Source organism: Corvus moneduloides, chromosome 11, assembly GCF_009650955.1.
Source record: "Corvus moneduloides isolate bCorMon1 chromosome 11, bCorMon1.pri, whole genome shotgun sequence".
Taxonomy (NCBI): domain Eukaryota; kingdom Metazoa; phylum Chordata; class Aves; order Passeriformes; family Corvidae; genus Corvus; species Corvus moneduloides.
The window spans coordinates 16,267,609-16,280,365 of NC_045486.1; the positions used below are offsets into that span (position 1 = coordinate 16,267,609).

Sequence of the window (12,757 nt, forward strand, 5' to 3'; positions counted from 1 at the left end):
CATTTTCTATAAAAGCAAAAATAATGGGTTACAAGGAACCCAAAGCCTTACCTGCAAGGGTCTGGTCCCACTTGCTGATGCTGTTTGACTCAGCACTGAGCCCCTCAATGTATTTCAGGTAGGCTTCAGAATGGAGGAGCCTCTGTGTCTTTGGTGGAGGGGAGACGAACATGGGGGTGCTGGGCTGCTGCATGACGGGCTGGCTGGCGGGGCTCTGCCCGGGGTACGGCGGCGGGGCCTGCTGGCCTGGCGGGCCCAGGATTCCGATCTGCAACGGCAAAGCCGGCGAGAGGTCACTCGGGGGGGCTGCAGGGAACCCCCAAGCTCCGGGGCATCCTCATGCAATGAAGTTTCAAGTGAGGTTATGTGCAAAGGCCTGAGAAAATCTCCCTCGGGACGCCCGCTTTGGCCAGGAGATGCACAGAGAGAGGAAGTGCAAACCAACCATATTCATACTGCACAGATACTGTTCATATTTCTGATCTATGTAAACATACTCTGGTTATCATCACTATATCTCTTCTCTCCTACTAACCTTAGTCACACCTTCCATCTCCTTTTTATTTCTCCAACTTGATCTGAAATACTATGGTCCATGAAGTGCAGAATTTAAAACATCTAATCCAAATTAACACAGATCCTTGGACGACTGGGATATTTCCACAGAATCGCTGTCAGGCAAAAATCTCAGGCAGGAGAATTCCCAGTCACACAGAAGAATTCCTACCACTGTCATTAACCAGCACTACTGAGAACTCAGCACAGACATCCCATGGTCTGGAATAACTCAATGTCATGACATCAGCACTTTACCACTTACTCAACTTCTGGTTCTCACAGAGTCCTGAAATGGTTTGGGTTGGAAGAGGCCTTAAAGCTCATCTCTTTCCAACCCCCTGCCATGTGCAGAGACACCTTCCACTATCCCAGGTTGCTCCGAGCCCCATCCAACCTTGCCTTGAACATTTCCAATGATGGAGCAGCCACAGCTTCTTGGGCAACCTGGACCAAGGCCTCTGAATAAATAACTTCTTCCCAGCATCTAATCTAAACCTCTCCTCTTTTAGTTTAAAACCATTCCCCTTCATTCTATCACTATCTGGCTGTGCATAGCCACTCTCCCTCCCTTTCTTTACACCCTCAAGCCAAAATCACATTTCTCTTCATGATGCAAAAATTTCGTCAATAAAATTGGAGATGTTTTGAACAGTTTATCTGCATTAATCACTGACAAGGAACAACTGATCATCACAGTTACCCAAACTCACAAATTCAGAACTGCCTGTGAACATCTGCTTTACCAGGTTGTGAAATACAAATATTTTTCACCTACTCATCAACAGCTGATAAAATGGGCAGCATCCTCTGTGTCACAAAGCATGCAGAACCTAAATTATCACCAGTTTCGCAGTGTGCTGAAATGACTCAGTTTAGTAGAAAACTAAGAGAAAACACTGTGTTGTTTATACTGAAGTTACCTCACTGGGCAAACCTCCCGAGCCTAACAGCAATTCAACCATCAAATACAGACACACCCTCCGAGTGTGAGATATTAACTGGTTCTAAACACATCAGAACATTTCATTTCTGTTCTCCCTGAGAAAGTCTATGTGATTCCCTACATGTCTGAACTGGGATGTTGCTCAAATGCTGATTCTGAGCCTTAAAGCCTCATAAATAATGCAAGAATGACTCACCTGCTGTCCAAAAGGACTTGCTCCTGGTGCTGGAGTGCCTACCATGGGGGACACATTTTGGCCTATAACACCTATATTCCAAAATATAAAATAATTAGTCTTACTTCAAAGCAGTGACAAATACCTCTCTTTGGTCTTCTATAGTAAGAATTTATACTTTGATATCACTGCTCACAGTTATTTTAAGGAGATGTACAATATTCAAATATCCCCCTTGCCCCCAGTAAAAAACTTCACAGGTTTCTGAATGAAAGAAAAAAAAAGAAAAAAGCCAGCATGACAACCACCAAACACTGATATGTGGCCTGTTGAATTATTTTAATTAGAGAAATGCAAAGTGAATAGTTTTTGCTTTTCAGGTTTTTTTCACGTTACTTAGTGATTGCCTGACTGCATCTTTTCATTTATAATATACACCTTTGGCTTGACAGGATCTTCCTGTAGTCCTTTAAGAAAGGAAATGCTAATCTGCTTTAGCAACATTTAACATTTCCTTGTGTTCAGTTTTGTAAAATACATTCACAGCAGGATAAATTCAATAGCCTTAAATATAGAACAATTAGTGTTTGAAATCAGTGTCAAAAAAATAAAAGTGATTTTTCTCAAGCATATTGGGACTTTTCCCTACTGCACAGAGTGCAGCACAACTGTGTCAGTCTTACATACAAAAATGTACAGATCTAAATGAGAGTCATGCAGTTCCTGATATTTTACATACAGATGCTTTGGTCTGAAAAAAATCAAAGTTATGTGCTGCTGCTGCTTTTCTTTCTGTTTGTGCCACTTCTCATGTTCATTCACTGGAAAAGCTGCAGACTAACTGTGCTCTTCCTGAGGGTTTAATTTACATGAATTAAATGCATGATTTCTGTATCAGTGATCAAAAGATGTGCCACTGGGTTTCACACACTAAAGTGTTTTTCAAATGCACTTTCTATTTGATCACAGCTCCCGTTTTAAATGCATCTGTAGAGTATGTCAGAAGTTGGGAAAAACATTGGTAACACAAGCTGTGGAAATATTTTTGGTCCAAAGGGAAGGGGTCTGGAGGAGGGCACCCTCCCCTCGCCCGCATCAGAGCACGGCTCCACCCTTCGCCTGCAGTGCCCACAGTTCAGCACCACTTCACCAGTGCTCCTCCATTCCCAGGCATTGTTTCTTTGCTAATCCACATCCTGTCAGTTTTAAACACGATCCATCCAGCCCACTGCAGTGGGAAAAGCCCTTCAAAGAGATGCACTGTCCTGGATTCACCTCCCACACGTTTGGCTGGTGTGTGCTAAGTGTCACAGCACAGCTGTTGTCCTGCTGCCTCTAGGTGCCATCGCAGGGAATCGTGCACTCCAGCCAAGCTGCACACGTAGTACTGATGGATCTCATAAACACCAGGCAAGCAAACAAAAGCTCCCCAACTCAAATAATTTACATACAGATAAAATTCTTAACAGAGCTTCTGATAAACACAGTTGCAAGGGGGTAGGGGGAGACAAATGAGACCATTTTGTCCACAGCTTGTTCAACTGCTGAAAATAGGGATGCACATCTTTTACACAGGCACATGAGTTATCAGAGGTAAAAAATGAATCAGCAGAAAACAGGACCAGAAGGCAGATGAGTGTTTTTCCCCTTAATGGGGACATGCTAATGGCATTAACACTGGCAAAAGATTTATTTCATTTAGCCTCACTTTTCATCAAAGGTGTGGCAAAAATACAGGTAATGTAGTAGAAATGCTCTCAAAAATCAATTCAAAATTTGGCCACATAGAATACTGAATCCACCTTGTCCCTACATATTTCCAGTCACTGTTCTATCAGCAAGCTTTAATCTGAACACAGTTTTACAATAACACATCAGTGCCCTGGTGGCCGAGGAGTTTTACATGACCAGGGCTCATTTCAGTGCAGTCTGACATTAACACACTGAAAAGGACTTTGGTAAGGAATGAGAACAATAGATTTCATTTATAAGCCCACTTCAAATACGAAAAGGATGAGTGTAGGGATTCTGTTCTAATGACATAAGGATATGAATAGGCTGATTTCAGCTTTTCACACTTCTGATAAACTCATGCACAATCATCAAGACTTTTTTGGCTGGAACAAAACTCCTGCTGGAGCAGGACCACATTCCTCCAGTACCCTTTCCCTGAGGGTTTACTGGATATGCTGTTGTGTCACTGTTTTGCACACCCCTCATATTCAGCAGTGCTGCTGCTCACAAACCAAAGCCACGAACCGAACAAGCTGCAGAGAACTCCTGTAACAACAGGTTAAACCAAGTACATGACAATGAAATACAGAGGGAATGAGGATGAGGTTCTTACCGGGTGGTGGGATGCCTGGGATGCCTGGCATACCTGGCGGGAGTTGGTGGGGTGGGGGCACCCCTGGGTGAAGTGGCTGCATGCTGCCCATGCTAACAATGCCATCAACTGGGCCCTGCAAAGGTGGCAGCACCGGTGGATAGCCACTTATCATGCCTTGAAGGACACAACAAATTTCAAACATGCATCAATAACATGCAATATGGTCTACACAGTATGCACAGACATGCACTATCCACACACACACACACAAAAAAAAGCACCTTTAGTACAGCAAGACAATACTACAATTAGTATCTTGCAAGAAAAAAAAAACAAACCCTAAAAATAAATAAAAGCTGTAAATATGAAACACTATACTTTTGATGAATTAGTATTTAGTGTATTTGTATGCTTCTCACGGGGCAATAAATGTTGAATACTCAGGTATGTTAACACAAGGAATAAATTCAGCCACAATTAAATGTTACTAATGCAAGCAGTTTTAATACAGCTTAAAGCTCTGCCATCTGCATACAGATTACAAACACAACACTAACTTGCCAGCCCCACGGACAGCCCTGCTCTGAGGCCACAAAAATAAAACCCCAGACATTTTCCTGCAGTACACATGCAAAATTGATGCACAAAAGCCCTACAACATTCACATACTTGAAACTAATGGCAGTGATGGGTGATTTTTATTAAACCATCTCCAGTATGAACTAAGGCAGTAATACAAATTTTACACTTGGGTGTGCTGGGCTGCAATAATTTACACTCATGGCATTAAACTTTAGTGAAAGGACTTAAAAGGAGCACCCCCTCACAGAATTTCACTGTCCATGTCTTCAAGGTGTCTTCATAGGAAAACCAGTGACACTGCAAACACTGTATTGTGCTGCTGCTCAAAAATCTAGTTTTCTGTATGTGAGGCAAGAAAATGGAGAGCTTTTTCTGGCTTCAGCTCAGATTTGCTGCTATCCATGAAGTGAACCCACACAGTGTAACTGCACTATGCTTGTTAGGCCCTGGAATGTTTAATTTAAATGGATGCATTGCCAGGTAAGCAAGGAAAGGGGTTGGAAAGACAATGAAAAGATGACAGAGGACAGAAGGAGGTCTAGAGAGATGAGGTAAGTAGAAATGCAGATTTTCTGGGGCTTTTATAGTCTGTTCCAAGAAACCACCAAGTCTTTGCCACACTCCCTGTAATTCAGAAAAGGAACTTCCAAACCAGAGATTTCTGGAGTGAGACTGGCCAAAAACTCTCACCAATTCTGACTGAGAACAGAGTTGATGCAAGCTCAGGATCTAAACAGGAGGAGCAGTTCCAAAATAAAAGCTAAACCTGTTGCTTCCTCAGGAAGTTACAATAGTGAATAATCTCTAATCCCAAAAGCTTTACATGGAGAAAACACCAAGAAAATAAAGAACTAATCTCCCTCGAGCCTTCACTTTCCACAGGACACCTAGACTGACACATTAAATATGCCTTAGGTACCTATTTCAAATATCTGGAACCTTATGTGTACCTCCTTATTACAGGGAAATCCTTATTTCCAATGGAGAAAAGTAAAAGAAGAAAAACAACAAAAGCCTCCTTGGCATAAAGGGCTTTCTCACTGTACCTTCTGCCTGGTACTTCCAGGGCACCTCGAGCTGCTGACACACCTTCAGTGCAACCCTCCAAGGAATTAAACCCATATTTATCAGTCATGGAACCTTCTTTCTACATTTCCAATTAAAATACTCAACAACTGGTTAATAAAGGTGCCATCAAATCTCCATGAGAAATCAGTTCTTGTAGCTCGTTTTGAATAAGAGCAGCCACTTTCTTACCCCATGTATGAATTGCAAACTTTTATTTTAAACTAGCAAACATGGCCAAACTATTTCCAGCTCCTACAACTATGGTTCAGGATGTCTTTGAAATTACTTGTTTTTCTGTTTCTTACCATAATGACATAAGATTAAGTAAACTTTACCTAAATGTAGAAGACACTAAAGTGCTGCACGCTATGAGAAACTCATCTTAGAAGGCTTCCAGATTTCCTGGACCCGTGGGCCATGAAGAAGTTCTGTGATGGAGAAGCTCTCTGAACTAGAGAAAAGCAATCCAGGGATGGAGGAGGATGTGAGAGGTCCAACCAGAACAAGATACTTCCAAGTAGGACTTGTGAAAACCAAAAGATGAAAGACCGTGTTTTTCAAATGGGCCACAAAAGTAGAAAGAGTTTAAAAGGATCTGCTCCATCATCTACTTTAAGGAAGTTATTTCCCAAAGCCAAAGTGAAGAGCCTTGAGTGTTGATCTGCTTGAGTAAGACAATGGTCTGAAATCAAGGTTTGCTGTCACAGGAAATAAGGTAGCATGTGTAGTTTGCAGAATGCACGTTTTTGGGAAAGTTTTAAGGAAGTGTTAATAGCAAGTATTACTGCCCATCAACACCTGCCTCCAAAAATTCGAAAAGTGACTCAGTGCCAAAAAACCCAAGAATCAAACCAAGAAAACACAACCACAAGAAGATGATACTTCTACATATTCTAGATCGAAGTAAATTATTCACAAAAGAGATCAGCACTGGGGAACTCATCCTCCCCCATCCTTTTCCTTAATATACGCACAGGTAAGTGTACATACACACACACACACAAACATACACCAACTGCAAACAGTTCAGAGGGAAATTACCACAAACAGTGAAAAAAAGCCAAAAGAAAAATGCAACTCAGTGAAAACAAATGCTTTGTAACCTGGAGATCATGAACCAACTAAGGAATGTGCCTTCAGTTAAACATCCATGCAGCCTATTTACTGAAAAAGGGATTTAGAGACCATGATGAAAAAAGCTTCAAGGCTGTCAGCTTGAAATAAGGCCACAGCCTGTGAGATGAGAAAGAAAAAGAAAAATGACGAAAGAACAAATGGAATAATTGGAATGTCTTAAGGGAAAGTCAAAAAGACCCCGAAACTCAAATCAAAACCCTCCAAATACTCATTTTTATCTACTCGGAACTATTTTGACCTTGACTGAAGCAATTTAATTCTTATTTTAAATAGAAACTGGGAAAGGAAAGCAACCTATCAGGTCACACCTAAATAATTTTCTCACCCATGTATGGCTGATTTCCATACAAGAATCTTCAGTGGACTACATTGTCTTCAGATCTGATCCTGAAAATACTTACTCCGAGCATACTCCCTATGAAATCAAGCCGGATTACAACTGGTAACGAGCTCAACACCCAGCAACAGGGACCTCGTGGAAGAGTTCTCCAAGCTCAGTTCTATTCTGAAAAATAACCTGATAAAACCAGCAATGTTGTCATTTTGTCTTTGTTTCTGCAATGGCTCTAGATCCTGGTCTGCTCTGCTTACCAGTGCCTAAGAGGCAATTCTACAAAGCTTTTGCTTGGATTTAAAATCTGGGTTAGACTCTGTTGGCCTCTCACCTCCCTGACAATAAAACCCCCAACAATCTCCCTCCTGCTTTTACCACTGCCACAGATGCTGCATGCACTAGAAGACTATTTAGCTGCTGCCCTCCTGCCACAGCAGGGCTAAAGGTGAACTCTGCAAGGCAGAGTGAATAAACACGACTGCACACTAACAGAACAGGACCACTGCAAGGAGGACCCCGCTTCCCTGCGTTTTCCAGAGGCTACTCTCCACTGCAGCAAGTAACACTGGACACCAGGCCACCGCTGCACTAGGTATGTTCATCATGAAGAAGGACTGAAGAGTTCGAGCTTTTGCTTCCAACGTGACCCAAGAGAGTGTTCAGAGTTATGAAGGGGGTTGATAAAGTGGATGAGGAAAAAATGGTCATAGCTCCTACGTTTTACCTGCAACGGGTGTCAACTGCTGATTGAGCATTCCCATTGGTGTTGGTGGCGGCACCACCCCCATAAGAGCCCCGACAGGAGTGCCTGCCCGGGGGGAGGAATTCTGCTGCTGTGCTGCTCGCTCTCTCTCCTGCTGCTCAGCAACTTTAGCTGCCCGCTCTGTAAAAGTATTTTAGATTTTCAGTTCTGTTTTGTAACCCAGAATTTCAAAATATTATCTGTTCATTAAAAAGGACTAGTCAGACACTGGCATAGTTTAGTCAAATATAAAGTAGAACAGATGAATCTTTTTTATACAGCATATGATTTGATTTCATGTGGCTGCAGCTAAGACTTTTAGAGAACCTTTCATGAAAAATATTCTGCAAAGTTTTATCTCTTTCTAAAAAAAAAAATTAAAATAATTAAAATAAATAATAAAACAAAAATTTAAAAAAGTTAAAGAACAAATTTGATGATAATAACACCAGTGTTACCAACATGAAGCAGCAGTCCAGCACCAGGCTCAGTCCGCACTAGGACATGGCAAAACATTCCCTGTTTTGACACCACTGGCTCAGCCAAACCAGGTGCAGCCAAGGCCAGCAGCTCTTGGGCAGATCCTCTACCAGCTGCTGTGGGAATTGAAGCCCCACATCTGCCAGGTGTGCTGCAAAGAGCAGACAGCAGTGCCAGCTGGTGGCACAGTCATTTGTGGGCTCCCCATATATTTTACTACTGATGCAGCTGAAAAGTGGTGGCAAAATCGGGGAGCATTTGTAAAGTTTCCCTAGTGCAGATTGGTCCTTAGCTTTTGGAACATAACAAGCAGCAGTTTGATAAACCAAAAATACTTTTCTCTGCCTCTTTCTGTCATTTCCCCGTTTGGTCCCCTATGAGTCATTTTTTTTTTTTTTCTGAAGATGTCTAACTCACATTGTGCTGCTCACTGGAGGTCATGTGTGTCCTTTGTACGATGAATCTGGTCATTATCTCAATCAAGTCTCTCACTGTGACTGCAAGAACAAAAGATCTACTGCAGGGTAATCTGACCAGAGGACAATTTTATATTAAGGGAAGGGCAAAGGGTCATGGGAAGAAGAAAAAAAAAACAAAACCCAAACAAACAAAAAAGGAGATATACTGAATGCCCACACTCCAGGTGCTTTGGGGGTGTGCAAGTCCCTGCTTTGTATACTCTGAACGTTGTGTCTGACTGGCACAATGAGGAACAAGGAAGAATAAATGGACGCAGGATACATCTCCAGCAATTTTTAACAACAGTGAATGCAGGGCTATGAGCTCTCTTGCAGTTGGTGAAAGACAGAAACTGCCACTAAACAAGCAATCAAGGTCCTCTGTCAAAGGAAGGCTAAGAAGAAGTTCACCAAGGAGATTAAGTTATGCACCCTGCCAGTGTTACTCGCTTCCCCTAGGACATGACTTCAAACGTCTATCACACTTTGGACTCCTCTAGAACCTGTTTGTGCAGCTTCTAGCACTACTTCCACACACTCAAAGACCAGTTTCATTTCCAAAGGCACCTCCTTCCTTCTTCCCACTTCTGCAATTTCAGGTGATGCCTTTTCCTGGTCTTAAAATCAAGAGTCAAACACGGTTAGAAGGGGAAAAGGAATTTTACCTTGGTATTTATTTTAAGGATCCTTAGGTGCACACGTCCAGGTCATATGCATCAAAATGCACCTTGCCAAATACCCCCCCCAAAAAGATCTGGTATAACATTACAGGTTTTATTAATTAGCATATCTATCAAAGATTCTCTAATGAGAGGCTCAAGTGAGACCCCCTCCCCAAGGAGCCTTCCCCTGGATGGTTCTATCTTAGTTTACAGAATGTGTTCTGGAGAGGGCATCGGGGTCTGGGGCACACTGATCCCTAGCTACGAAGCTCCTCAAATGTTTAGTCTCTTAGCTTGACAAACAAGTCCAAGAATGTAGGCAAAAAGCACTAAGAATACAGAAGTTGTAAAAAAGGTATAACAGGGGTATAAAAGAAAAGGCAAAAAATCTTCATGGCATCACAGGGAGTGATGACGACGCAGAGAAACTCCTACATTTAACACAGGCAACTTAGATGTGATTGAGCACAAAATACACAAGATATTTAAAGGTAGATCCTGAAGCAGAAAAATGAGATAATCTTCTCCAGAGCACAGCAAGCACTTGGGGAAAAGATGAAGCAGTTGTTCTGACTCTCACCTACTTTTGACCAGCTAAAAAAAAAAAAGGTCAGACAAAAGCATAAGAGACACTCTGATGAATGAGAAATTACTGTTAAGTGTTCAGCTTTATCAGACTTCAGAGTACTAAGGTTTGAAGAGGGACCCAACGTAGGACAGTACTTAAGTTTTATCTAGCCCCTATCCATGCCCTGACTGCCACAGAACTAACAAATGGAGTAACGCTGCCAAAGGGAACTGCAGGAGGTATCTGAAAGTTCAGCCTAGAGCATTCACCCTAATACTCAATACTAAACCCAAATCACATAGGCCAGGACTTGAGATCATTCAAACATTTCCAACACATCTCAAGAGACAGGAGAGAGACCCTCTGCTTTGAACAGAGTTTTTCCTTAAAACAGGCCTTTCCCTCAATCCCATGCATTCTTTTATTTTACTTTATCTAGCTATGCAGGCACTTCCAACACAGCCTCTTCTTTACTCAACTATTGCTAAAAAACCAAATAATACCCTGCACACAAACCAAATGAAATTTTCAGTGGGTCAAAATAGATCTAAAATGTAAACTACTTTTCACCAGAAAACGGAAGAGCCCTTTTTCACTGAGGTGTCAAACCATGCCCACTCCCTGCTCCATGGCTCACATCCACACCAGGGAACACATGAATTTTGTCTCCTCACAGTGGAAGGAGTGGAGTTTCTCTCCTTCCACATATGGTAAGCAAACACAGTTTGGACACTTTGTCACCGCATCCCAACCCCTCAAAAAGAAGCAAAAATAAGTCTAATTCGGGGTAGACACGAAGCCAGGAAAACTACAGCTCAAACCCCAAAAGCTTTGGAAAATTTTAATTGAGAAGGAAGATTAAAATGGAAGTACACAGACAATCATTAACACAGTGGACAAACAGAGCCTTCCTGCAGAAGGGCAGGACTTTAAGCTGCTCTAAGCAAGGAAGCAGTGACATGCCAGCCATCCTCCTGCTGAAGGATGAGGCTGTAAAGGAGGGATCTGCCAATAAAAAGATCATACATGCACCTAGAAGGGTGTAAAAGGAAGCAACTACAGAAGGCCCCAGTACTCTCACAAAGAAAGAGCGTTACCGTTTCCCTTCGCAGCATCTGCAAAGCAAACTTGCACAGAGCAAAGAGTGCTGTGTTACCCTCCAGAACTGCAAAGAGCTGCTACTGAAAATTCAGAAAGGACTGAAGTGGCTCAGAGTGGACAGTGACAGCATGCAAGCTTCCAGCCTCAAGATCAAAGCTGCCTTTAAGTTACGAGTGTGCGGAAAACCTATCAAATCTCATTTTCAAAGTTGTAACTTAATTGGGCCATAACTTCCCAGGGTGTTGAAATGTTCCTATCCAAAGGAGCATTTTCTTTCAATAAAATTGCATCAATACAGTAGCTAATAGTGTTGACATGCTATTAACTAGAGAAATAACTATGGATGTTAAACCCATGTATTTGGCTTGGGTAAGGGCTGGCTGTTAAAGATCAGCTGTGTTTTATTTTAATCAAATAAAAGTTAAAACACTATGACTATTTATCAGAAGGGAGGGAAGGAATGGAAGGAAAGGAGGGAGGGAAGAAAAGGAGGGAGGCAAAGAAAGGAGAGGGAAGGAATCAAGGAAAAGAAGGGAGGAAAGGGACAAAAGATATGTCTAAAGTATCTCATGATTATGAAATATTCCTAGGCTTACTTCAGGATATGAAATCTCTCAATAAAATCAGTTACAACAGTTGATTAATACTGTACTGAACAGTAAGTCATATTTACAGTACAGTACAAGCCTCTTAGGACTCTAAGTACTGTTAATAATGAACTTTTCCCCACTCCCCTATAAGCCTTTCTTACCTGCTGCTACAGCTCTCAAGAGCTTCTTGTCCAAAATTCCCCCCAGTCCTTAAGGAAACATTCACAAAATATTTTTCCAACTGACTTCTAGCCCAGGGGCTTCATGCCCCCTTACTTCTAACTTGTCCCCATTTTCTTGGTCTTTGTTAATTTGGTTATTTGTGGCAAAGACATTTAAATTATCAGTTGTGCTCTACATAACTGAAACATGCTCTTTGCTCCTCTTCAGTCATCTCTCTATGCGAACTTCTCATTAAGGTACGTCCAGAACACAAACATAAATATTTTCTTTTATTAAGCCTGTCATCTGAACAACAGAAAGTGTTGAGAAAGAAAAAAAGGCAGAAAAGAGTTCAGCATCTCAGTTTTTACTTACCTTCATATTCTGCTTTCTTTGTTGCTTCCAAGTTTCTCCATTCAGTTCCTACAAGTCTGCTGAGCTCTCCAAAGGAGTAGTCTGGGTGCTGAGCTTTAATCACAGCTCTCATCTCGCTGCTAAACAAGATGTACCCACTCATGTTGATCTTCCTTTTTGATCCCTCCTTCTTGGTGCTGCCCTTAACAGACTTGGGAGTGGACTGTGAGAAAAAGCAGTTATGACCACAAGTGTACAAAAGAGGAGGCCAGAAGAGAACACAAGGAATTGTGTTATGTCACAGATTTCATCCATTGAGCTGTTCAGAGACATTGCCAACACAAGTTGAGTAAAATATTTTATTTGCCATCACACATTTTAGGAAAATGCTTCCCCACTTCCTCCTCAACCTTTGCAAACCTCACTCTCCCTCATTCCACCTTCTAAATGCTATTTTGCCTGCCAGACTTTCCTTTCTCTCCAGTGTTCACATCTCTTTATGCAAGTAGCCATT

General features: G+C 41.9%; 1 protein-coding gene across 15 annotated transcripts in view; it reads right to left on the minus strand.

The window, feature by feature from the left end:
• PBRM1 (polybromo 1) overlaps positions 1 to 12,757 on the minus strand; it is a 56,411-nt gene that overhangs the window by 3,384 nt on the left and 40,270 nt on the right. For 10 of the 15 annotated variants that reach the window (XM_032120499.1, XM_032120496.1, XM_032120497.1 and 7 more), the window contains 4 exons: positions 12,265 to 12,466; positions 4,024 to 4,179; positions 1,698 to 1,768; positions 52 to 268 (listed from right to left, as the gene is read on the minus strand). In XM_032120499.1, the coding sequence (XP_031976390.1) occupies positions 52 to 268; positions 1,698 to 1,768; positions 4,024 to 4,179; positions 12,265 to 12,466 (646 nt within the window). Of the gene's footprint in view, positions 1 to 51; positions 269 to 1,697; positions 1,769 to 4,023; positions 4,180 to 7,850; positions 8,010 to 12,264; positions 12,467 to 12,757 lie in introns of all 15 variants that reach the window. The other 5 variants (XM_032120505.1, XM_032120504.1, XM_032120503.1 and 2 more) reach the window with 2 other exon arrangements.